We start from the raw sequence: 27,431 nt of genomic DNA, 5'->3' as shown, positions 1-27,431 counted from the left end.
TGGAAGAACTTGAGAACTTTTCTGTCTCTTTTTCTCCAGTTTCAAAACCCAAATGCTTTCTCGCCGCCTTTCCGCTTTGGGACTGTTCCCAACGGCAGTACAGAGAGGAACATTCGCAACAATTATGAACTGATGCACGCCTACATGGTCAAGTTCAACCAAAGATCGGTGCAAGATGCGCTATCCTCGCTGAAGACAGGGTAAGATTGTTTCCTTCCACATTTACCTAAACTATACAGTTGATTATATAAGTCTGAATATGTGGGGATCTCTCTTGGAGTTCTGAGGAACCTTCTCCAGGATATTCCTGATACTATGTGCACCCCAACATCATTTAGAATAATTTTGGCCTGGTTCACACAATTAATTGGAATCTAAGCTTAAAATCAGTAACCAAAATTAGTGTGATTGTGTGAACTCACATCAGGGTGGAAATCTTGGATTAATCTTTGGACACAAACCAACATCAGTAATGCTGGCATGGGTTCGCACATTCATGCTAATGTTTACTGACTTTCAACCTAGATTCAAACGATTGTGTGAACTTCATCTTCACGCAACAGTCCTTAGTTCTCTTTGTTTAGAAATAATCAAAAATGTGATTCTTTCCACTCTTGTTGCAAAATATATTTTCTTAAATCAGCTGGTCTGAGAAACCAGCTAAACTATAGTGCAATAACCAAGTGTTGGGGACACCTATAATTTTGTTTGTTTAGCCATCTTGAAATAACTACAGTATGATAGCCTTTTCTCCTATTTTATGTAAAAGGATCAGTCAGTTAGGGATCTGAACTAGAATTATGCATTGATGTTCCACATACAATCTGTTGACAGGAAGTGTACACGACAGGTGCAGTTATTCATATGTTACACTGAACACAGGTACAGCAGTACACTTCCTATTTGTACCATGCATTTGAAGGACATGTACCCAGGTTCACTTTAAAGAGAGTGCAGTGGGTGCAGATATGGTCACTCACACAAAAACATGTATGTGTATGCAGACATCTGAACACAGGTACAACATAATTGCCTGAACAGGACTCCTATTTCTCTCCATATATCTTAATTTTGGTTCATTAAAGATTCACATCAGCCTTCTATGTTATCCCGCGATCTTGATTTGCACTATTTATTATTTATTGATTGATCATATTTCACTTAAAAAAACTCTCAATATTTGAGCACATGTTGCATTCGGTAAAGCATCTGGGTGAAAATATGTTTTGTGTGATGCTGATTTTATGCCATGACACCCCCATTTTTTTAAAAAGGGTAAATGGGATCAGCCCATGAATATCATTGGCTCATTCACTTAAGCAAAGGTTGGACAAAAAAGAGGTCAATGATGCAGATTTGCTCTAGGCAAACTGGGGAAAACTGGGCAAATACTACTATTCCACTTCTTGTACCTTTTTAAAAGGTATACAACACGTATTATAAAACAACTTGAGAACATGGGAGTACCCAAGACAGCTTCGACTCTGGTCTCTGTATTCTACACAAATGGGCTCTGCGCCTGCGCAAAGACCTCTTCGGAATCTAACAAGCTCAATTCTCCTGCTTTGGCCAGGAACCCTGCCCCTAGCCGCTGTATGCGGCTGTGCCACTCCTCATCCCCTCAATCTTTCTTCGTCTGTGCTTCAGTGAACATTGTGGAGTCTGCAGCTCGGCAACGAGTAGGATTCAGCTATCTCCTTGTTTTTTCTCCCTGCTTTTTGATTTCTTTCTTATTCTTTCCTTATTTCTCCACGAAGTAACATTTTTTGTTCTTTGCGTTTTGTTTTTTGCGGGGTTTTCCTACTTTGGGTTTTCGATTCTGGCTGGGATGGAGTGTGGTGGCTGGCCGGCCAGCCTTCGGCATTTATACCGGGCACAACAAACTTTTAAAAATGTATCCACTGCGGATCTAAGATCTCTTCCCCTGATACTCATACCGAGTGTCTCTTGTGCTTGGGGGAGTCCCACATTGTCAAGACCTGTCTTCATTGCCAGAAGTTCACGAAGCACTCTGAGCAGAATGACGGTGGTCTCCCACGAGTGGGCATTACATCAGGGTGTTCTGCGGGACATATTTGTACATTGGGGGATCCCAACTCTGGACTTACTTGCTTCCTGGGACAATGCACAATGTGCCCTCTACTGCTCCAGGGGAGGGGAGGGTGAGAGTTCTTTAGGCGATGCCTTCATCCTGTCATGGACGGGCCCTCTTCTCTATGTGTTTCCCCTCATTCCGAGAGTCCTGTGCAAATTGAAGATGGACCGATCCAGGGCAATCCTGATAGTCCCGTGGTGGCCCAGAAGGCCTTGGTTTCTGACGCTGATATGCTTGGCGATGAACTGGAAATGCCTGTCCTGTCCTGTCCTGCTGGACCTGCTGTCTCAGGAACAGGGATGGGTGCTCCTCCCGGATGTTCGGTCCCTCCATCTGACTGCATGGCAGGTCTTGCCCACTTCCCGTTGAGACTTAAGGAAGTTTTGGTTGCTGCTAGAAAGCAGTCCACATGGAAGTCATATCATCACAAGTGGACTCGTTTCACTTCCTTCACTTCCCTGCATGGATTTGATGCATTTAATCCATCTGTACAAGATATTTGTAATTATCTATTGTCCCTTAAGGAGTCTGTTTATTGTCCCTTAAAGCTTTCATCCCTTAAGGTGTATTTGGCTGCCATTGTGGCACGTTCCCCCTCTGACTGGACTTCATGGTTTAACGTTCCAGTGGTAACAAGTTTTCTGAAAGGTTTGACGCACATGTTCCCAGACGATCCGGTTATGTCACCAGCTTGAGACCTGTCAGTAGTCTTGGCTCGTCTACTATGGCCGTCGTTTGAGCCTTTGGCTTCGATTGATCCTCATCTCCTGACCTGGAAGGTCGCCTTTTTGATGGCCATTACCTCTACCAGGAGGGTGAGTGAGTTACGGGCCCTGAGGACTGACCAGCTGTACCTTCAGTTCCATAAGGACAAGGTCATACTCAGGACAGATGTCAAGTTCCTGCCCAAAGTGGTGTCTATGTTTCACCGTTAGTCCCCGCTCATTTTGCCCTTGTTTTTTCCAAATTCTTCATCGGATGCAAAATGGAGGTTGCACTGTTTAGACGTCCGAAGGGCATTGTCCTTCTATGTTCAGAGGTCTGCTGAGTGGAGAAAATCTCCTTCCTTATTCGTTCTGTATGATGGGCCATCATACAGTCTTGGCCCAATCCATGTCTAAGTGAATAGTTTCCACAATTGAGTTTTGTTATCAGTTGGCTCATAAGCAGTTGCCTGCAACTATTAAGGCACACTCTGTTAGGTCCATGGCGGCCTCTATGGCCTTTGATCGTGTGGTCCCATTGGACACTATATGTCAGGCAGCTACTTGGGCTTCACTCAATTCATTTATCCATCATTATGCCATTGATACCAGGGCACGGAATGATGCTGTATTTGGCAGGAGTGTCCTTTAATCCATTTTCAGTTGATGTATTTTTTTCTGAAATAAAAAATTCTGGCAGATTATATTTGCTTCTGTTCTTCCCTCCTCCTTGGGTGCTAGCTTGTTATGCGTCCATTTGTGTAGAAGACAGAGACCACGTCCAAGAACAACAGGTTACTCACCTGTAACTTTTTGGTTCTCATAGTGGTCATCTGTACTTCTACATGCCCTCCTGTCCTCCCTGCAGGGTTCACTGAAGCTGGACTCTGTAACTGAGGGGATGAGGAGTGGCACAGCCGCATATAGCGACTGGGGGCGGGGTTCCCGCCCAAAGCAGAAGAACTAAGTTTGTTAGATTCCGATGAGGGCTCAGCGCAGGTGCATAGCCCATTTGTGTAGAAGTGCAGATGACCACTAGAAGAACCAAAGTTGCAGGTGAGTAACTTGTTGTAGTAGTCTGAACTGAACAAAATAACCACAATAGCTGCAGACTGTATGAGCTGGGAACTGTGGCTGGCACAAACACATTCTTAATGCTGGTACTAGCAATTTTTTTGATTTGGTGCTGACTCCATTTCTCTGTTTGAGGTTAGTGGAGCACTATAAAGCTGAAGTTACTGCCCTCATAGGGAGACATAACTTGATCTTCTAACCACTTGTCATCTTTAAAGATGCCCATGGGATTCTTCACAAGAGCAGGGGTCCTGGTCAAACCTAATTTGAGTAATTACATTTTGCTTAGTGCTATCTTTCCAGCTGTTTTGTTTGAAAATGGTCTGCTTTACTGCCTTAATTCATCATATAGATATGGTAGGAATGTTGTTGAATCACTGCTGCATTGTAGCCAAAGAAGAGAGTGTTTGTTGTTCACTAGTGAATGAAGTTCTTTACCTGGGCTGCGAGGTATCTTAAGACTCTTTAGGCTGAAGGTTGCTGTAGAAATATAAGTTGATAGGAACATAAGAGCACAGGAAGCTGCCTTATAGTTAGCCGGACCTCTGATCCATCTAGCTCAGTATTGTATACACTGACTGGCAGTGACTTTCCAAAATTTCAGCCAGGATTCTCTCCCAATCCTACCTGGAGATGCCAGGGAGTAAACCTGGGACCAGCATGCAGATGCTCTTCCACTGAGTTATGGCCCCATCCCCTAAGGGGAATATCTTACAGCTCTCACCTGTAGTCACCCATCCAAATGGGAACTGAGGCAGCTACCCTGGCCTAGCAAAGGGGACAATTTATGCTCACTACAAGACCCACTCTCCCCCGCCCCGCGATACTACTGCATCTGGCTTTCATCATGTCATTCATGACCTGACACAAACAAGAAGCATGGCTTTCCCTGTATTGGGTTGGCTGAGGCCACACTTGAGTTCTTCACTTCCTTCAGCAGTACATGACAATTTAGAAATGCATGGAATCTTCTCCTCACTGTGTTCTCTCTTGGTTTTTTATACTCTGCAGGAAGCTGGATGCTTTCATTTATGACGCAGCTGTGCTAAACTACATGGCTGGCAGAGATGAAGGTTGCAAGCTGGTGACTATTGGCAGTGGGAAGGTATTTGCTTCCACGGGCTATGGCATTGCCATCCAGAAGAATTCAGGCTGGAAGCGTCAAGTGGATCTTGCAATCCTACAGCTTTTTGGTGAAGGTGAGTGATTCTGGATGAGAATGTAGGGGTTTCTCTTCCCTTAGAGTATTCTTGCCTTGCCTCTAATTCTTTAAAACTAGCAGTTTTCATTATTTCCTCAAAGGCTATGGACCTCTCTGATGCACAGTGGAAAGTATCCTTGGTATATATTAGTAAAAGCAATAAGGGGGATTTCAGAAACCTCAAAGAATACACAGAGCATTCCATGGCAAAGATTATTGCATCTGAATGTATGTCAGCTATGGAGCCATATATATACTATTTCCGAATGTGCTAAAATTTGGGATCCTTATGGACAGAGAGCCAGAGTGCCTGTGGACAAGAGGGGAGTATGGCAGACTTGGGGTGACCCACAGATATGTCGGTGTTCAAAAAATCTGAACAGAAATCGGTGTTCAAAAAATCTAAGGGGGCCAACTCCCACCCCCTTACTGCCCCCCATGTTAGTCAGTGGAACTGAATGTTTCTGAGCTCAGACAACAGATAACCAGGTGGGTAGAGATAATGGAACTCTGTGGCGAGGGAGTGAACATAAGAACAGCCCTGCTGGATCAGGCCCAAGGCCCATCTAGTCCAGCATCCTGTTTCACACAGTGGTCCACCAGATACTGCTGGGAGGTCCACAGGCACAAGCTTTTCTGCTTCTCAGGGGGAAAGTGTGTAAAACTCATTTGTTTTCTCATCAGCCATTTCACAGCTTTGTGTTTCTGAAGGGAAAGGGCTATGAAAAGGAGCTGGGACTGTGCACCAGTCCCTCCACCCCCACTACAAAATACTCAGAAAACAAAGGAAAATGTTGCATATGAAGTATGACCCAGGTTAGAACAGGCACTACTGTCTTTGCTGTGAACATTTGTTTTTTTACCATGCTCAGCCACAGACTCGGGTAACATATGCGCACCAGGTAGATACTGCAGCATTCTATTGTGGGTCCATTCTTGTATATATTTAAATGCAGAATTAACACATGTGGGAATGTTGAAAGAGAAGCATTTGCTACCCTCCCTCATATAGTTGCCAGTCTCAAAGCAACTGTAAATGATGTGCAGATGGAAACAAAACTGGAGGAATGGAAGCCCAGGGAGGTTCACCCATTTATAAAGGAGATTTGGGAATTCAGCAGTTAATCGGAGTAAAATAGTTTGCAATTATTTCACTGTACCTAAACCGATTTGCTTTTATCAGTCATGTTATTGGAAATATCACTGTGGTTTTTTTTTGGGGGGGGGGTTAAATGGCATAATGGAAGTAGGAAGAAAACCTTGGAAAATCTTTCTTCAGATTTGCCCCTCCCTCCCTATATATTAACATCTTTCTGAGAAATTAACAGTGAATGCAATACAGCCGGTTAATCAAGCACTAATAAAATAGTGTAGCAGCAAGAAGGTAGACATTGAAACAGTCTCACAAAACCTTTTACAGATGAGATGAGAAATATTGCTTCTCAGGGCCAAACTGATAAACCTATTATTAGAGCTGGTGGGATTATTTTTAACTGAGTAAAGTGTGTCCAGATCAGCCCCCTGTCCCCCATGGATCTGGACTGAGGCAGGCATAGGTAGTCTTAAACCCCATTCTTACCCATGGTTCCAGACTCCGGTCTGGATCAGCCCCCTTGTCACAGCTGCTAATTAATGGGGCGGGAGGGGGGAACACCTCTCATTGGCGCCAAGCTTGTTAGAGTTATTTCATTTATTCATTCATTCATTCATTCATTCATTCATTCAACAGTGTAACACTATTATTGAATAGTGTATGTGGGCCTATGATCTGGATTTGGACCATGGGGAATGAACACAAATCCCCCTACTCTCCCACAATCCACATGGCCTCTCAAGCTGGCTGCTGTTTACTCAGTAAACAAGTCGATCATCCCTAATCATGGATTTAACAGCACATGTAGCTTGGCCTTCAGTAGAATTCACTGTGCAGTCCAGAGTTCTCTGACTCATATAATAAAGCCATATTAAAGTCTCTGAGCTGCACAATATTTCTCACTACATCTGTAAGAGATGCCTTGTTAATTAAAATGGGGGCAAAAGATTTTAAAATGGGATTTGCAGCAGTTTTAGTTAATACTTTATGCCTAATCCCACTTCATTAATGTGCTTTAGTTACTGAGAATTCTGTGTTACAATCAGTTCATGAGAAATACCACTACTTACATATTTTTTTGCAAACATATTGAGTATTACATTATGATAATTCATGATTTTGGTTATAGTTTCATTTCTGATTATTATTAATTTCAAGTTACATAATAATGCTTATTCCAAACAATTGATATGATTTGTCAGGGAGTAGGAATCTTCATATTGCAAAACATTACTAGGTAAAAAAAACAAGTAAACCTAAAACTTCCAACAAGAATCGCCCATAGATTCCCCCTAAAGGCATAAAAATCTGACTTATTTCCTTATTTCCAAGCTGTATGTTCTGTCTTTTTATAACCTAATCAAGGCAGCTATTATATGGCATAAATATTTTAGATTGTAAGCCTTCAAGTAGGGCCTCTGTGTGTGTGTTCCTGATTGCAAACTCTTCTTAAACACAAGTACCTATAAATAATTGGGCTGGATACTAAGAATGACTTAAGAAGTTCTTTTTCAGGGGTATGGGTGATTTTTGCCAGTCCCTGGTTCTGCACTGCACCCCCAAAATCTGCACCCAAGTGTCCCCTAACCCTCAGGAGCAGATTTTTGGAGAGGGCTTTACCCTCCCTCCTGTGCATGCCTTCCAGGGGCTTGCCTCTCCCCAGGGGGAGGAAGAGATCTCGCAAGAGCCCTGCCAACAAGAGTCCAGGCAACAATATTGGAGGATGCATTGGAAAAAAGAAACAATTCAAGATCATTGCCTTCCTCCCCACTGCCCAGAGGCAGCAGCGGGAGATATGTACACTGTGAGTACCAAGAATAGATTCACAGCTCTGGGCACAGAGGCCCCCTTCCTCTCAGACAAAGGGGCTGCTTCACTCAAGCTGGCTATTAAACAAAATGGATCCAAGCCATCTCAGAGGGCCACTCTAAGCAGTTCCCCGGATCAGAGAGATAGGGGCCTGACACTTTTCAGCCGTGCATCCTGCCCTTCCCTTGATCTCATCACTCAACAACTCAGCGATGCCTGCATTATTTCAGCAGAATCCCTGATCACCATTCTCGGACTGATGAACATTATTACTGAAAAATTGGACAGTCTGAGGCAGGTGTTTGATCAATGTATAGCCCAGGACCACCAAGGGGTTAAAAACTAATCAGAGCATGTTGTCACTAACCCCTGACCAGCTGCTCCCTTTGCATCTGTCTCCACTTCTTCACGATATCACCAGGCTTCTTGGGAATTAATAGCCAAACAAACTTCTTTCCGTGAGTGCTTCAGAACAATCAGAATGTCCTTGAAATTCCTTGTAGTGCTCATCATAGATGGACAAACCATAAGGAGATTACTTGCTCTCTGTCCTACTTTTCAAACTCACAACCAGAAAACATTGGCTTAATCTCATACTTCTTTCTGCCTGCTCATCGGCATTTCAGAAGGCTATTTCTAACCTTTCAAAATGCAGCACTGGTGACAAAATTGACACACCAGCCAGGTCGCTTGCTTTTTTATGGCTACCAACTTATTCATGTTTTTGCAGACCCTGTAATTAGAGATCTTATCTCTGGCCAAGAGATTAATAGCCCTACCATTAAACCCATTAGCCCCAAGGACAATAAATCCCCTAGCTGTGGCAAAGCCAAGCAAGCTATCTCCAATTTGACTGGGGAAATTCAGCTGCATAAAGCCATTCAGGATAAACTGAATCACTTAAAAATCAATTGCTTAAAGTAAAAAACAATATTAAACCTCTGTTGACTTTAACTTTGCAATCAGGGCATGGGGAGAATGTCACACTCACAGATTCAGACTCTGACATGGATATTCAACTCCCCAAAGCAATTTCAAACTATTCCAACTACTCAACTCCAAAATCACGCCACACTTCTGCTAATGCTACTCACACACATACTCAGATTAAAAGAAAATTGTCGGTGCATTTGTCAGACTTTTGTTTAAGTTCTTAAAATGGTAGTGAAATGGATGATGCAGGGCCCTCCCCCAACAAGCCCGCCATCAGGTGGAGTGACAGGCCTGCCAGAAGTTGTGGGTTAGCCTTACAGACACCTGACATCACAGATATCATGAAATCTTCGTCTCACAATTCAGACACACACACACCCCGGCAGGTGCCCAAGTGGAGATATTTGAGGTTACCCCCAAATTTGACAGTGATCATCTCCCAGTTTTGCTCCCTTTAAAGCCCTTCATTCACCAGTCCTAGAGAATTGTTATAATCCCCCCATATCCTTGGTGGCAGGAGCATATTGCCATGCTAAATGGTTCCCACAGCTGGATCAAGCACTAAGTGAGCTACTTGCCTCTGACCACCTGCAGCACATTCAATCATCCCTACTAACAACCCTGCTGTTACACCCTTGGAGTCCTCCAGTGCCCTAGTCCAGGAACTCTCTCTCTCGTATGAACTGCAAACCACATGTACAGCACCAGCAGGCCTCCAAGCAGTGGTTTGACAAGGACTGTGTTAATGCCCCAAAAGCCCCGCCCCCCAGTCTATAAATCTAGTTCTGGACTGTTGGCCGCGCAGAATCTCTTTCAGCAGACAAGACAGTACAAACTTCTACTGGCTCATAAGAAAAGAGATGCCATGAAAGATGCCTGGATGGGACTCATTCAGGCCTTTAAATCCAAAGATTCTGCCACGTTCTGGTGTCTTACAAAGCACTCTCCCAGCTATGGTCCAAATCACTTGGGTTGTCATATTCACCCAGGGATCTGGGAGAAATACTTCCACGACCTATACAAAGACCCTGCTGCTGTTTGCAGAAGCTCCATCTGTGCCATTGGGGATACTCCAGCATGGGCTCCGGTGTCAACTTAAGAGATCCACAGCCTACTCACCCAATTAAGACTGGGAAAGGCTCCAGGTGAGGACCTTATTCTGCCAGAGGCTGTTAAAAATAATCTGGACTGGTGGACCCCTATCTAAGGAGACCAGCCGGAAGAGTAGGTAACTACTACGACTCCTTTCATATTCTTGGGAAAGAAAATTTATACTGTTGAATAGCTGACAACTTCAGCTAAGACCTAACTTTCAAATAAACAATCTCCAACTACTCTAATCAGCCAACAAAACAATTTATGAAGATAGAAAACCAGCAGACGAGGAGGTGCTTCCCAGGCTATTGCACAGAGTGATGCATGTATGACTATCTGCTCGATGGGCAGAAGTCATGGGCGTGTGCTTGGTGCAAAGAGCTCCTGGCTCTCAGGGAACAAGTTCATTCCCTTGAAACCAAGGTAGCAGATCTAGAGAAGCTCCAGAGAGTCAGAGAAGTATGTGGATGAAACGTTCAGGGACATGATAGAGGCATTTCACTCCCAGACTGATGACTCCTCTGCTTTCAGGGAGAATGAAGGTCTCAGGGAGGGACATTATTCTGAGAAAGAGGGAAACACTTCTTTAGAGCAGGGATTCTCAGCGTGTGGGTCCCCAGATGTTATTGGACTTCAACTCCCATAATCCCCAGGCCCAGTGGCCTTTGGTTGGGAATTATAGGAGTTGGAAGTCCAATTACATCTGGAGACCCACACGTTGAGAATCCCTGCTTTAGAAGGGACCCCTTCTGTGAATGATGCGCCCATATCCTTTCGCACAGGGGATACTCCTCCGGGGGGGGGGCGGGCTTCTAGTAGTGAGCGATTCTATCATTAGGGGTCTAGAGAAATGGGTCTGTGACCCGACTTGCCTGTATGGTGCATACATCACGTGGCATCTAGATAGGCTGTTAGGCAGTGCTGAGGAAGTGTCAGCTGACATGGTGAACGTTGGCACCAATGATGTTGGGAAATATAATTGGGAGGTCCTGAAAGCCAAATGTAGGCTCCTAGGTAGCAGATTGGACCCCCAGGTAGTGTTCTCTGAAGTGGGCCACAGTTATTCCTGGATATAAACTCTATAGAAAGGACAGGGGGGTGTATTTGGGGGTGGAGTTGTACTGTATATTAAAGAAGCGCTAGAAAGCTAGAAAACCTAGGAAGATCAAAATCCTCCACAGAAACTCTGAGGGTGACAATACAAGGCCTGAAAGGAAATGTGCTATTAGGGACATGCTACTATCATCCTCCTGGTCAAAATGCTGACAGTGACTGAGAGCTGCAGAAAGAAATAGGGATGGGTCCGGACCAGTCCGGACCTGGTCGGTCCGGTCCGGGTGGAGGGGATTCCTTTAAGGGCGGGGAGGGTTTACTTACCCCTCCCGCCGCTTTGCCCCCTCCAGCGCTCGTATTTACTGTAGAAATTGGGGCCGCAGGATACCTCCCTGCCGCCCCTTGCCCCTCCGCAATGCAAAAGGCTCCGGCAAGCCTTTTGCGCACGCGCACGAGCTTCACATCTCCCCGACGCCGGAGGCCCTGTCTACCCGGCCTTGGCCCCTGCCGGTATCCTGCCGCCCCAATTTCTACAGTAAATACAAGCACTGGAGGGGGCAAAGCAGCGGGAGGGGTAAGTAAACCCTCCCCGCCGTTAAAGGAACCCCCTCCACAGTGCCGGACCGCAGCTGTGCGGTTCCGTGCACACCCCTAGAAGGAAATCAGGGAGGCATCAAAGAGAGACTGAGCTGTAATAATAGGTGACTTCAATTACCCATACATAGACTGGGTAAATTCACAGCCAGGTAATGTCAAAGAGGCCGCATTTCTAAACATGCTGAATGACTGTGCCCTAGAACAGTTAGTCATGGAACCAACCAGAGAGAAGGCAATGTTGGACTTAATCCTGAGTGGTGCCCAGGACCTGGTGCGAGATGTCAGTGTCATGGAACTTTTAGGGAACAGTGACCATAGTGTGATCAAATTCAGCATACATGCAAAGAGAGAATAGCCAAGGAGGTCACTTTGAATTGCAGAAAACTTATCTAAAATGAGGAGTTCAGTGAAGAGAAAACTGAAAGGGAAAATCAGGAGAGTCACTTCACTCCAGAATGCATGGAGTTTATTTAAAACCACAATAATAGAAGCCCAGCTAAAATATCTACCAAAAAGGAGGAAAGGTACCACCAAGTCTGGGAGGATGACAACATAGGTAACACATAAAGTCAAGGAAGTTATAGAGGGGAAGAAGTCTTCCTTCAGAAATTGGAAGGCCTGCTCAATGAAGAGAACAGAAAGGAACATGAGCTCTGGCAAAAGAAGTGCAAGGAGACAATGAGGGAGGTGAAAAGAGATTTTGAGGAACATTTAGCTAAAAGCTTCAAGGGGGTTAACAAAAACTTCTTAAAATACATCAGAAGCAAGAAACCTGCCAGGGAGGCACTCCTTCATCATTATTAGATGATGAGGGAGTGAGAAGGATATGGAGATTGCAGAAAAGCTAAGTTCTTTGCATCTGTCTTCATGGCAGAGGATACTGAGCATATTCCTGTGCCTGAACCGAGCTCCTTGGGGACAGAAGCTAAAGAATTGAGTTAGATAGAGGTGACAAGAAATGATGTTCTAAACTGTCTGGAAAAATTCAACATTAACAAATTGCCAGGACCAGATGGTATCCACCCAAGAGTCCTTGAAGAACTCAATGTGGGATTGCCAACCTCCTTGCAAACATATGTAAATTATCCCTACAAGTATGCGCTGTACCAGAGGATTGGAAACTAGCCAATATAACACTGGGATGATCTGGGAAATTACAGGCCAGTTAGCTTAACTTCTGTGGCAGGCAAATTAATGGAAAGCATTCTAAAGGATAAAATTGTTAAGCATATAGAAGAACAGGCCCTGCTGAAGGAGAACCAGCATGGCTTTTGCAAATGTAAATCTTGCCTTACTAACCTTTTGGAGTTATTTTGAGAGTGTCAACAGGTGTGTGGATAAAGTTGATCCAGTTGACACAGGGTACCTGGACTTTCAAAAAACTTTTGACTTTCAAAAGGCTTCCTCATCAAAGACTCTTGAGAAAACGTAGCAGTCATGCAATAAGGGGACAGGTTCATGTGTGAAGGACAGGAAACAGAGGGTAGGAATAAATGGACAGTTCTCTAAATGGAGGGAAATAAGAAGTGGGGTCCCCCAGGGATCTGTACTGGGACCAGTGCTCTTTAACTTGTTCACAAATGATTTAGAAGTTGGGGTAAGCAGTGAAGTGGCCAAATTTGCAGATGACACCAAACTATTTAGGGTAGTGAAATCTAAACTATTCTATTCTAAATCTAAACTAAACTATTTAGGGTAGTGAAATCTAAAACAGATTGTGAAGAGCTCCAAAAAGAGCTCTCCAAACTAGGGGAGTGGGCAACAAAATGGCAAATGCGGTTCAATGTAAGCAAATGTAAAGTGATGCATATTGAGTCAATAAACCCCAACTTCACATATACACTGGTGGTGACTGAGCTGTCACTGACTGACCAGGAGAGGAATCTTGGGGTTGTGGTGGACAGCTTGTTGAAAGTGTTGACTCAATGTGTGGCAGCAGTGAAAAAGGCAAATTCCATGTTTGAAATCCTTAGGAAGGGGTTTGAAAATAAAACTGCTAATATCATAATGCCCTTGTACAAAACTATTTTGCTAGTCCTAAATTTCCCGGCAATCAATTGACCCCTGGTTCTAGTGTTATGTGAGAGGAAGAAGAATTTCTCTCTATCCACTTTCTCCACACTATGCATGATTTTATAGACCTCTATCATGTTTCCCCGCAGTTGTCTTTTTTCTAAACTAAATAGCCCCAGGTGTTGTAGCCTTGCCTCATAAGAAAGGTGCTCTAGGCCCCTGATCATCTTGGTTGCCCTCTTCTACACCTTTTCCAGTTCTACAATGTCCAGAATTGTACGCAGTACTCCAAGTGTGGCCGCACCATAGTTTTGTATAAGGGCATTATAATATTAGCAGTTTTATTTTCAAACCCCTTCCTAAGGATTTCAAGCATGGAATTGGCCTTTTTAACAGCTGCCGCACATTGAGTCAACACTTTCAATGAGCTGTCCACCACGACCCCAAGATCCCTCTCCTGGTCAGTCACTGATAGCTTAGATCCCATCAACATATACTTGAAGTTCGGATTTTTCCTCCCAATGTGCATCACTTTACACTTGCCAACACTGAACTGCATTTGCCATTTTGTCGCCCACTCACCCAGTTTGGAGAGATCCTTTTGGAGCTCCTCACAATCCATTTTGGATTTCACTACCCAAAAGAGTTTGGTATCATCTGCACATTTGGCCACCTCGTTGCTTACCCCTACTTCTAGATCATTTATGAATAAATTAAAAAGCACCAGTCCCAGTACAGTTCCCTGAGGGACCCCACTTCTTCCCTCCATTGTGAAAATTCTCAATTTATCCCTACCCTCTGTTTCCTGTCCTTCAACCAGTTAGCAACCCACACATGTACTTGTCCCCTTATCCCATTACTGCAAAGTTTTCTCAGGAGTCTTTGATGAGGAACTGTCGAAAGCTTTTTGGAAGTTCAGATATACTATGTCAACTGGATCACCTTTATCCACACACTTGTTGACACTCTCAACATGCTTTCAGTTCTTGCCTGTGAGCTTCCCAGAGGCATCTGGTGGGCCACTGTGTGAAACAGAATGCTATAGATAGATCTTGGGACTCATCCAGCACGGCTTTTCTTATGTTCTTATGATGGGTATTGTAGTTCTACAACACCTGGAGAATCAAGGTTGTCTGCCCCTGGTCTAGTGGGTAGAACACTTATATGACCTCACCATCCAGGCCTGATTTCAGATCCTCCTTTTAGACATGGATTTGCTGGTGCCCTTTGCAAATCAGTCCCAGCTTCATTTCTTCATATTTAAACTGGGAATAATATTGGCCAATCACAAAGAGTTGTTGTGAGGGCCAGCAGGATGAAGACTATGAAGCTTTTTTGGGGGGGGGGGAGAAGAGTGGTGGATACCCTGACTAACACTGTGCTTGTTATGCAACGAACAAGTTGTGCTATTGCAAGAAAACTGTGTAGCTGCACTAAAGGATGGGGATTTGGGGAACTGCACTCTTGTGCTGTTGTGTTGTTTCACTCTTGTACAAACGTTCCCGGCCTGCCACCAGTTGTGCACATAGTTCGACAAGTTCAGATATTATGGATGTGCACGGAAATGGTTTTCCCAGTTTGGCTTGAATCTGCACTGGATTTGAGCTGCCCCGGGAGGCTTGGGCTTGATTGTGCCTGATCTGGTCTGGCAGTTGAGCCACCTTGCAAGGTGGCTCAAGGGGTTCAGTGGGTATACTTGTAAAGGGGAATCCGACAAGGATTCCTGTTTACAAGTAAAGGGCTTTTGCAATAGTAAATGGGGGCTGGGGAAGAAAAAGGTAGTCTTTGTCTTTCAAAAACAAGCCGACAGCAGCCGGGACGACTGAGGCAGGGTGCTCCTTCCATCTTGCCCCCGCACTGGCCCCCACAACTGACAAGCGGGCAGGCTGTGACTCATTTCGGGCCTCTGCGCACACGCGACTGCCATTAGAGTGACCGCACATGCAAAGAGGCCTGAAATGGGCTGCAGCTTACCTGGCCTGTCATTTGAGAGGCCAGCAGGAGTGTGTGTGTGGAAGGAGCCCCCACCTCTGCTGCCCCTGCTGCCAGTGGTGACTTGTTTTTAAAGATAAAGACTACATTTCTCCCCCCCCCTTTAAAAAAACAAAGAACTATTGCAAAAACACTTGTATCCTTGCTGGATTTCCCTTTGCAAGTATTCCTGTCGATCCCCTTGAGCTGGCTTGAGAGGCGGGTTTTCAAACTGGGCTTGGTTTGACTCAAAACTCATCCCAGCATTGGGCTGGTTCAGTCCGAGCACAAGCCTTTGAGCCGAGCCAGCTCACACACCCCTAGCAGATACGTCTGAGCTAGTGTAGCAGTAGTACAGCTGCAGACTTAGCAGAACTAGCTAGCACAGCAGTCTTGTGCTGGCTCAGTGTCCCCTCACAAGTGCAGCCTTAGGGTCTTGGCCAGTCTTTTTAAAATAAGAAGTAGTCAAAGAAACTCTCGGACTTACCAAATCACTGCCCTGAATCTCATCTCTTGTTCACTTTCATTTCCTCCCACCTATTTTACAGGGGAGATGGAGGAGCTAGAAGCTCTGTGGCTTACTGGCATTTGCCACAATGAGAAGAACGAGGTAATGAGCAGCCAACTGGACATCGATAACATGGCAGGCGTCTTCTATATGTTGGGAGCAGCCATGGCCCTCAGCCTCATCACCTTCATCTGCGAACACCTTTTCTATTGGCAGTTCCGCCACTGCTTCATGGGTGTCTGCTCTGGCAAGCCTGGCGTAGTCTTCTCCATCAGCAGGGTAAGTACTCTCAGCCAAAGGAAAGGCAGAGAGGGGAAACTCTTGCTTAACTGTCACGGCCATGCCAACCACCCTCAGCAGCACAGGTTCTTGTCTCCAGTTGTCTATTATGTTTTCAAGCAGTCAGTGGGCTTTCATCATTTCCCTTTCACCTATTTTGTCATTTGGGGCCTCATTTGGAATAGAGAGGCATATCGTATGGCCTTGAAAGAGAATCTGAAGGAAATCATGTAGCGTTGGAAGTTTGGGAGGATGACAAATGTTAGGACAATGGCTTAGGCCAATTTAAGTAGGAAAAAGGGTGGGGGGTTTTGTCCGCTCTCTGGCCATATAGGCTCAAAAGTTACAGTGGTTTTGTTGTTGTTTTTACTCTGGAGTGAATCCCTGTGGGCAATTTTGCAAAGTCTGTGACTTCTGTGTGACTTTCCCCAAGGTTTCTGGGTAGATATTTTTGAAGGATAAAAAGGGCATTTCTACCTAAAGCTTTTCCCCAGGCAAGTAATTTCTGTGAATTCCCTTTGCCTCGGTTATAAATAAATTTGAATCCCCAAATGCTCTTTCTTTCTCTTTCATCACCTCACATTTCTGAATTCTACTCCTTCTCTGTCCTGTAGATAGTTGATAGTTTTACATCCTAATAGCATAAGCTCTGATGGAATTTAGTGTGTTACTAAATATGGCTTTGATTCAGAGCCCTGCACACACAGGGGGCTCCTATTGTCAGCTATGGTAAATGTGAAAGAGGAGCCATCCCTCAGTCCTAGCCAGCAGTGGAGCCTCTGAACTGCACAAGGCTGTGTTGCTGGGTCACATCAGTATTACTGCATGGGTGTTGTTGCTTTATGGAATTAGATGCTCGTGTGAAATCAGTCTTTCACACCATAAATTCTCAAGTTTGACCCTTTCCCCTGTCAAATGTGGTTTGGACATAACATCTTAACCTTTCAAGAAATCCTAAGAACATGGAATCTTTCATCTGTAGGTAATTTTGTTTGACAACCTAGGGTCTTAGTTACAAAACTGTGATCCAGATTGAGAAATGCCTTTAAACACCAAATTCTGTTGCTAGAAAAGCCAAATTCAGATATTGGAAAAAGTGAGGCAAAATTATTTTGGTTGGTGGGGCGGGGAATCTGTTTTGTAAATGTTATTCAGATTCTTTGTCATGGACTGGGGAAGAGATTTTGGAACTCATTCAGCATTGTGGGTAAGGTTGTGCGTTTTTCTTCTTCTTCTGTTTTGTTTTTGGCCCAAATCCGAAACACCCCAATTTTGTTCTTTGTTCGAAATTGCAAAATTCAAATCTGAAACATTTTGCATTTTAAAAAATGGCCCGGGGGCAAAACTAGTGGGTGGAGGTGGCAGTGCCCAATGGGTGAAAGCTACCACCCAAATTTCAGAGGAATTGGGCAAAGGGCTGGTTTTTGGTGTATTTTTAAAATTTAAGATTTTTCCTATAGGGAATAATGGAGGTTTCGGCAAAGGTATAGCTTCACGTCAGGGGGAAAGGGGTGGCCTCGAGCAGAATAGAGTGAGTGGTAGTGCCCAGTGGGGGCAAGGAAGCTGCCAGAACTATTTCAAAGGAATTGGGCAGAGGGCTGGTTTTTAAAGATTTAATGGCGTTTACGTGTCTTTAAGGTTCTTTCCCATAGGGAATGATGGTGCTTGCAGCAGCCCCATAACTGCACTTGGGGGGCACTGAGGTGGCCCAGAGCGAGTGGTGGTGTAGAGCACATAGGGTGCCAACCACCCGCATGGGTTGCTAACCCATGGGGTAATGGGTTCTGTTGTTTCTGAGATGTTTTGAGTGCAGATTCTCTGGTAGGATATGAAAGTGGATTCATGGTTTGTCATTGAAAATCTCATATGCTACCAGAGAATCTACACTCTCTACACATGGGATTAGCAACCCATGGGCGTGGTTGGCACCCTATGTGCACTACATCACCACTCGTTCTGGGCCACCCCAGTCCCCCCAGGTGGAGTTACGGGGCTGCTGAAACCTCCATTATTTCCTGGGGGGGATCTTAAAGACACATAAATTTCAACAAATCACAAATAATCAGCCCTTTGCCCAATTCCTTTGGAATCTAGGTTGTGGCAGCCTGGCAGGCACCCATTAGGGCACTACCACCCTACCCCGCCACACCCTTGCCCCTTCTTCAACCCTTTCCCTGGCCAATGTGGGGTCAGTAAAGAGTGGCAAGAGGCAAAAGAGCCAATGGGGAACAAGGAGGGAATCGTTAGCAGCTCAGCCTATGCTGAGCTGCTCAGCCTATGTCACCGATCAGAAGGCTGGAAGGGTGGGAAATTCAAAGAGATGTCAAACAGAAAATGGAGACTGACTCAGAGATCGCCACAAAATGGAGGTCCAAAACAACAAAACGTTTTCTAGCCGAAACAGGGACATTTTGTTTTGTATACAAAACTTTTGTATCTGGAAAATGGGTGTTTTGTTTTGTCTAAAAAACACCTGAAACGGGCTGTTTGGGGTACAAAACATTTTGTATCCGAAATGTTTCGCACATCCCTAATTGTGGGTCAGTAGCTATGATTAAGATGAATAACAGGCACTGGAGACTGAGCAGAGGGATGGGAAGGCTTTGCCAGTGGACTAATACTTTCTGCTTTTCTAAACCCTGGCCTGGCAATCTCAAACTTGAGTAGTCTTATGTTTCTGCTGTCCTGTTCTCAGTATCGTAAGAAATACTTGCAAAGAGGGTGGGGGGTAGGCCTCATTTAGGGCATTATGCCAGGACCAACCCAGAGGTGGAGGAGCATGCCCCAACAGAGTTCCCCAGCCCCGACAAAAACCCCTTAGAGCCTACAGAGCAGCCAGAGCTTGTTTCCTCCCCTACAGATGCCCCCCTCAGAGGAGCACAGGAGCTCTAGCCCCCCCACAAGGCGCTTACTCCATTCTTAGAACCAAAAGTTTCCATATTCTAGCTTTCCAAATCTGGTGCCTAATTTGCATATTATGTAAATTGGCTTGAAAATAATTTCTGAGCAGAATAGTGACTGCACGTTTTGCTCCATAACTCCACTTCTACAAGGGCTAGAGTGTAGCTTTTTTTTTTTTTTTAATGAAAGATGAAATCCAGGCGAATCTGGGTGGGCTAAGCAATCTGGGTGAGATGCTTAAAATCTGGATGAAACCCAAAATTTCAGGGGGCATGGCAACTCTATTAGAACCTCCCTCCACCACCCCCAAATCCCTAGAAATGGAGGCAATGCTGCACCTTTTCCAAAGGTGCCCAACTGCTCAGGGCTTCTCTTCTGATGGGGCTACTCAGGTGGTGGGTGAGGAGGCAGCTCAGATGCATCTTCTGGAGCAAGACTGGCCTAAAGGTCCAGGAAGGGGTAAGACACTTGTTGGCTATATCACAGCTTCAGCTATCACCAGCTTTTTGCTGGTTCAACAGCTCCCTTCATGATCTCATGTCCTGCTAGAGCCAGGTATGGATACATTATCGGTAGTAACAGACACTTGGAATTGTGGCCACTGGAAGCGAATGCAGTAAGCCTTAGTCCAATGTCATCCCAGCAGCCAGTGCCTTCCATCATATCAATGGAATCTGCAATGGCTAGTAGGGATGTGCAAAACGTTTCGGGCACAGAATGATCTGTGCCCGAAATGACCAATTTCGGGTGATTCGGAGCTGAACCGAATCACCCATGATGAGACCCGATAATTTTCGGACCCGAAACGAATCACCCCTGTTTTGGGTCCGAATTTTTCAGGTGTTTTGGGTCTCCTTTTTGTGCCCTAGAAAAGTGCCAGCCTTGTCTTCTTCTTCCCCCTCTGTTTTCAGTTTGACGTCTCTTTGAATTTCCCGCCTTTTTGCCTCCATTGATTTCAATGCAGAAATTGCTTTCCTTTTACTTTAAGGTCCTGGGGCCAAAAGAGTCAGGTGGGGTGGTAGTGCCTAATGGGTGGAGGTTACCACCCCAATTGCAGAGGGATCGGGCAAAGGGCTGATTTTTGGTGAATTTCTGAAGTTTTAGTGTCTTTGGGGCAGATAGGGGGCATAACGTGGGATCTGGGCCAAAAGAGTGGGGTGGGGTGGTAGTGCCTAATGGGTGGAGGCTACCACCCCAATTGCAGAGTGATTGGGCAGAGGGCTGATTTTTGGTGAATTTCTGAAGTTTACGCGTCTTTAAGGTTTCCCACCATTAAGTATAATGGAGGGTGTATCGCTTCACTTCGCGGGGAAAGGGGTGGCCTAGAGCGGTGTGGGATTGGTGGTAGTGCCGGGTAGGGGCAAGGAAGCTACCTGAATTTTTTCAAAGGATTTGGGCAGAGGGCTGATTTTTGGTTAATTGTTGAAGTTTACGCGTCTTTAAGGTTTTTCCTCATGTTATAATAGAATGGAGCTTTCAGCAGCCCCATAAGTGCACTTGGGGGTGCTGGGGTGACCCAGAGCGAGTGGTGGTGTTGTAGTGCACATAGGGTGCCAACCACCCCCATGGGTTTCTAACCCATGGCGTACAGGGTTCTATTGTTTCTGAGGTATTCTGAGTGTGGATTCTATGATAGCAAATAAGATTTTCAATGACACACCATGAATCCACTCTAATTTGCTATCATAGAATCTAAACCTTAAAGACATGAACTTCAACAATTAACCAAAAATCAGCCCTCTGCCCAAATCCTTTGAAAAAATTCAGGTAGCTTCCTTGCCCCTACCCGGCACTACCACCAACCCCACACCGCTCTAGGCCACCCCTTTCCCCCCGACATGAAGCGATACACCCCCCATTCTACCTAATGGGGGGAAAACCTTAAAAACGCGTAAACTTCAGAAATTCACCAAAAATCAGCCCTCTGCCCAATCACTCTGCAATTGGGGTGGTAGCCTCCACCCATTAGGCACTACCACCCCACCCCATTCTTCTGGCCCAGATCCCACTTTCTGCCCCAAAGACACTAAAACTTCAAAAAATCACCAAAAATCAGCCCTTTGCCCACTCCCCCTGAAATTTGGGTGGTAGCCTCCACCCATTGGGCACTACCACCCCACCCCACTCTTTTGGCCCCAGGACCCGTTTTTCTTACCCGAATCGATTCGGATTCAGATTCAGGTAAATCCGAATCTGAACCGAATCGGGGGTGATTCGGGTGAGCAAAATTTGGGCACAGAACAGAACAGGGGTGTTTCGGTTCGGGTCCAGACCGAAACACCGAAAATACCGAATTGCACACCCCTAATGGCTAGGCCTTCAGAATTATTTTTAAGAACCGCACCATTGCAGTCATCTCTCTGAAACATTATCTGAACAGAGAAGACCAGTAGTCAAGTCCTTAAAACTGAGAAAAGATTGTAGCTGTTTTCTAAGGTGAAACTGATGAAACACAATTCCTGGCACCCAAAAGTAATGCATGATTCAAAAGCACCTCTGAGCTGCACACCCGATCCTTCAGAGATACCTGCAGCCATGCCTAAGACAAATTCTCACCCCTTCAGTAAAGAGCTTCAGTGAACAGATTGCTGAATGTTTTGCAATGTAATGATGAAGGGGAGAAAATGGAGGGTCTGAGCTCAAGGGGGCAAAAGTGAAAGGGTGGTGGCAGGCAGGGCTGTCTCACTGCCTCATGATATCAAAATGCTAACTAATGTAGGATTCTCTCAAGCAAAAGGCAAGATTTCTCAGTATTTTCTCTTCCTCAGTTCTGCAAGCTCTGCAGCTTCTCTACTGGAGCTCTCTTCTGCTAACCTCTTTTTTTGTTTTGATTGCAGGGTATTTACAGCTGCATCCATGGAGTAGCGATCGAAGACCGTCAGTCTTCTATGAACTCTCCCACAGCCACCATGAACAATACCCATTCCAACATTCTGCGCCTTCTCCGTACAGCAAAGAACATGGCCAACCTGTCAGGTGTCAATGGCTCACCACAAAGTGCCCTGGATTTCATCCGCCGCGAATCATCTGTCTATGACATCTCTGAGCATCGCCGCAGCTTCACTCACTCTGACTGCAAGTCTTACAACAACCCCCCTTGTGAGGAGAACCTTTTCAGTGATTATATTAGTGAGGTAGAAAGGACCTTTGGCAATCTGCAGCTGAAAGAAAGTAATGTGTATCAAGACCATTATCACCACCACCATCGCCCTCATAGCATAGGTAGTGCCAGCTCCATCGATGGACTCTACGACTGTGACAACCCACCTTTCTCTGCACAGCCTCGGTCCCTCAGTAAGAAGCCATTGGATATTGGTCTGCCCCCAGCCAAACATGGCCAGCTGGGCGACCTCTATGGCAAGCTGTCTTTCAAGAGTGACCGATACAGTGGTGGAGGGGCACACGACGACTTGATCCGTTCGGATGTCTCGGACATTTCCACCCACACAGTGACTTATGGCAACATTGAGGGCAATGCTGCCAAGCGGCGGAAGCAGCAGTACAAGGATAGTTTAAAGAAGCGCCCAGCCTCGGCGAAGTCACGGAGAGAGTTTGATGAGATTGAATTGGCCTATCGCCGGCGTCCCCGCTCCCCTGATCACAAGCGCTACTTCAGGGACAAGGAAGGGCTAAGGGATTTCTATTTGGACCAGTTCCGGGCCAAGGAGAACTCACCGCACTGGGAGCACGTGGATCTGACTGATATCTATAAAGAGCGGGGCGATGACTTCAAGCGTGACGCTATAGGGGGAGCAGGGACGTGTACTAATAGGACCCACCACAAGCATGGGTCGGGGGACTTTGGAGCAAACAATGAGCACAAGCACAGTGGTGTGAGTGGGGTACCCGCCCCATGGGAGAAAAACCTCACCAATCTGGATTGGGAGGAGCGCCCAGGGGCTAATTATTGCCGCAGTTGCCCATCAAAGCTGCATAACTATACCCCAACTGTGGTGGGGCAGAACTCCACCCGCCAGCCATGCATCCGGTGCGAAGCTTGCAAGAAGGCAGGCAACCTCTATGACATCAGTGAGGACAACTCCCTCCAAGAGCTGGACCAGCCCTCTGCTCCTGTGCCCGTGGCAAGCAGCACCTCCACTACCAAGTATCCTCAGAGCCCTTCCAACTCTGCCTCCAAGGTGCAGAAGAAGAACCGCAACAAGCTCCGCCGGCAGCACTCCTATGACACGTTTGTGGATCTGCAAAAGGAAGACGCAGCCCTGGCCCCCCGCAGCGTGAGCCTGAAGGACAAGGGCCGCTTTTTGGAGGGAAGCCCCTATGCCCATATGTTTGAGATGCCAGCAAGCGAGGCCCCTTTTGCCAACAACAAGTCCTCAGTGCCCGCCCCCAGCCACCACCACCACAACAATCCTGGCATTGGTGGTGGTTACATGCTCAGCAAGTCGCTCTACCCCGACCGGGTCACTCAAAACCCTTTCATCCCCACTTTTGGGGATGACCAGTGCTTGCTCCATGGCAGCAAATCCTATTTCTTCAGGCAGCCTGTGGTGGCAGGAGGGCCCAAGGCCAGGCCAGACTTCCGAGCCATTGTCACCACCAACAAGCCGGTGGTCTCAGCCCTTCATGGGGCTGTGCCAGCCCGTTTCCAGAAGGACATCTGTATAGGGAACCAGTCCAACCCCTGTGTGCCTAACAACAAAAACCCCAGGGCTTTCAATGGCTCCAGCAACGGGCATGTTTATGAGAAACTTTCCAGTATTGAGTCTGATGTCTGAGTGATGGGGAAAAAGCATGGGAGGGGATGGTGCAGGAAATGTGAAGTGTGGGAGGGGCAGGTGGTGGGTTCAGACCTAGTTCCCATTTGCTACTCTTCTGCTACTCTTTTTTTCTTTGTGGAATACTGGAGTTCTGCTTCGGCAGCACTGATGAGAAGTGCCACCTCTTTCTTTCCCCGCTCCCCAACCCCTGTTTCTCTCTTTTCATGTACCCAGTCACAATTCCATTCCTGGCCATCACATGTCAGAGCTTAGTAGCTTAGCTTGTGTTTTCATGGTTGGAAAGGCAAGGCATGGTTGAGGTGAATTCAACACATGAGTGAGGGGTAACAGCCACAGAGCTTGGGGTTTTCTTAGCACCAAACAGGGGTGGTTAATATGGAGATGAGAACGTGGTGTAACGTGGCGAGTCGAAGAGACTGAACAGGCACCAAGAAGATGTAGGTCATCTTATATTTGTTTTTTTAAGCAAAATCAGTGGGACACAAATAGTGTGGGATCAGCTCAATACAGTATATGTTGATTACATGAAAAGATTCATTCAGTTCTTTTGTGAAGACTTTGTGGGTTAAAGGCTGAAATATGTAGTTGCATATATACTGAAGAAAACAATGTATTGATATCTTGGGATATTTACCATGGGGAGGGGAAGTTTGAGGTGTATGCAGATCTGGCCAGTAGTCCAGTCATAGTAACCCAGTGAGAGCACTTTTGAAAGATGAGTTGAAATGATAGAAGTCCGTGAGATCAGGTAATCTCTCAGCAAAAGTCGTGGGAGAATTAAAATGTGGAGTCCCAACTGAGGGGAGAATGACAGGTTTTACCTTATTCATGAACAACTCATTGTTAATTTTGAAATCATGGAACCTTAGATGTGGATTGGCTTTTGTCCAAGCTTACATGAAGAAGAATGTACATGAAACATCTGGCAAGGAAAACCAAATGAATTATGATCCATTAGAGATTCAGTTGACAAGCCCAGCAGAGAAAGCCTTTGCAACTCATAGGAAAGCAAAGGGTGACAAGAAAGGTGGGGCTGGTAACTCTGCCCCCTTGTTTAGGAAACCTTGTTCCCACAGATTTAACCTGGGAGGGAGAAGTCTCAGCCATATTTTCTTCCTCTTGCCTGTCATACAAAGCAATTGTGGAAGACGAACACGGGGAAATGCTTTCTCTGCTACTGCTGCTAGGGTGTTGAAGTTCTTCCTCTGAATGGAAAGTGGGAGAAGCTGCTGGTAATGGTGTTGGATTTGGTGGTGGGCATGAGGCCAGAAGAAGGATCTGGCTGCACAACTCAGACATGTGTATATGTGTATTTATTGAATATATACTTATATTTGATAATTATAGTGTTGTGGAAATACATGGCTTGTCTTCCACAGGGCATGAGGAGACGAAGAATCAGATCCCACAGATGCTAGGGTGGGGACTGGAGAGCAGAGGTGGAAAGATAGGGGGAAGATAGTTGTGGAGGAGACCAGCAGGTCCTCAACTGGAAAAGTGGTCCTATTTAGCAACTTCAGAGGTATCTTGGTCCTCTTCTCAGTGCATCCAATATTAGTGACAGCAGGTTTCCTGCTAAGGAATAATCATAAATGCAAATTAAACTTAATACATGGAAGTGATGGTAGAAGTGAGATGGTTTCATTTACAGCAGGAACCCTCAGGTAAGGGCAACAGGTCCACTGTTGATTCCCAAATATGTGGCAAAGCATCTCACCTGTTCATGGGTCTGTTGGTGAAAAATGCTCTTTAGATAGATCGGGCACTTTGCAGTAGGAATGAATGTATGTGGAGGCACACTCAGACCTTGAATACTGGAAGCTGCCGTCCTTTTTTCAAGCCACATTTCCTGCAGCTGATTCTCCTCTTTACGTATCCTTCCCACCACAACCCAGTTGGCTTTCTCCAAATACCTGTCTTGCATTGAAGCCAGTTGAAGGCTTCGTTTGATTCTTAAACAGGGTAGGGATGGTCCTGAATGTTATGTGAGGTGGGGAATTCCCCCCTCCAGATTTACTGAGCAAGTAATAGAAGGAGCAATGCCCTCTCTACCACTGATGGAGCAGAATGCTTTTTGGTCCCTCTCCTCTTTCCCTTGTAAAGGAAAACTATACTTGCCTAGCAATCTGCAGAATGCAAAGTGATGAGGTTGAATCCTCTGACAAAGGCAGTTGAAAAGGCATTCATTTCATTTGTAAATATAGGGGTTTTTTTTCCTATTGCATTTTGTACAAACTAGTGCTTCTCTTCTTGTGAATATTCAGGTTTGGAAAGGAGAGAGGTTTTAGGTTGTTTTTTCATACAACTTTCAGGCTGTGTATCTGGAAGTAGTTTTATGTGGGCCCAGGCCATTGAAATGGGGAAGAATGAGAGAAAACTGCATGCATTGAATACCTCTTACTAATCTGCACCTGTCACCTTTCCCCCCCATGATTAGAAAATGGTGGTATATCACCTCAAGCCTTGCTAGCAGGGCTTTCATGTTCTAGTGGAAGCACATCATCTCCCTTGCTCGATTATAAGTAACATGTCACAATCCCTCTCTGGAATCTGGGTCCTGAGACATTGTGCTGTAATGTTTTCCCTTTGTGATGGAGTGAACCATCATTTTGAATGTTCAGTTCAGACCATCATTCAACACTACAGGGACTTCTCCAAAGTTATGTTGGCTTGGAAACCTTGAGACTGGGAAATATCCTCAGTTTTCTATTACTTCTTACTGTTTGTTAGCAGCTGGGTTTGATCCTACTGATAAGCCCGCCACAGGCAGCTATTTCAGTATTCCCATCCCTCAGCTGAAACCAAAAAATATTAGAGAATGGTACTTTGGAGAAAATTAAACTGAGAAACAAACCAAAAAGATGCTAACTGAACTCTCAGAATGATTCCAAAATTATGTTTTGGGTGACGGTTCACGATGGTTCCCATTTTCTTACATCCTTTCTCTCTAACCCTAGCTCAATTTGAACATTGAACGACATGTTTACATATATAGTGTTTAGGACTGATAATGTTAAAGTGCTTTACAAATGTTAATTTGCGTGCACAGAGCATGAAAAACGTCTGCTTTTAAGGACAACTAGAAATGTTGGAGGACTTTCAACAACAGTCCATCTGCTGAAATCTTATGTATTGTCTTTTGACACAAAATCGGCCTCTTGGTTTCTTCCATTGTTCCTTTGTTTGACCAAGAGGAAGAGGGTTGACTGGATCACTTCTCCCATGTAGGTGACACTTTGAACACTGATCATGATTTTGTACTTTAGAATTCCAAGTGTTATTTCACTAAAAATAATCAAGTGAACATGATGGGAAACTTTAGCAGCAGGTGCTGTTTGTGCTAGAATGGAGGCTTAGTGATGTTTG

At 45.4% G+C, this 27,431-nt stretch overlaps 1 protein-coding gene across 6 annotated transcripts in view; it reads left to right on the top strand.

Moving 5' to 3' along the window:
• Window positions 1-26,411, top strand: part of GRIN2B (glutamate ionotropic receptor NMDA type subunit 2B) — a 366,073-nt gene extending 339,662 nt beyond the window's left edge. For all 6 annotated transcript variants that reach the window (XM_053252651.1, XM_053252649.1, XM_053252650.1 and 3 more), the window contains 4 exons: window positions 40-200; window positions 4,885-5,072; window positions 16,187-16,425; window positions 22,164-26,411. In XM_053252651.1, the coding sequence (XP_053108626.1) occupies window positions 40-200; window positions 4,885-5,072; window positions 16,187-16,425; window positions 22,164-24,062 (2,487 nt within the window). In that variant the 3' untranslated portion in view covers window positions 24,063-26,411. The remainder of the gene's footprint in view (window positions 1-39; window positions 201-4,884; window positions 5,073-16,186; window positions 16,426-22,163) is intronic.
• The last annotated feature ends 1,020 nt before the right edge of the window (window positions 26,412-27,431 follow it).

This window comes from Hemicordylus capensis, chromosome 5 (assembly GCF_027244095.1).
Source record: "Hemicordylus capensis ecotype Gifberg chromosome 5, rHemCap1.1.pri, whole genome shotgun sequence".
NCBI classification, from domain to species: Eukaryota; Metazoa; Chordata; class Lepidosauria; order Squamata; family Cordylidae; genus Hemicordylus; species Hemicordylus capensis.
The sequence above is the reverse complement of the archived record's forward strand: the minus strand, read 5'-3'. Positions and strand labels throughout refer to the sequence as shown.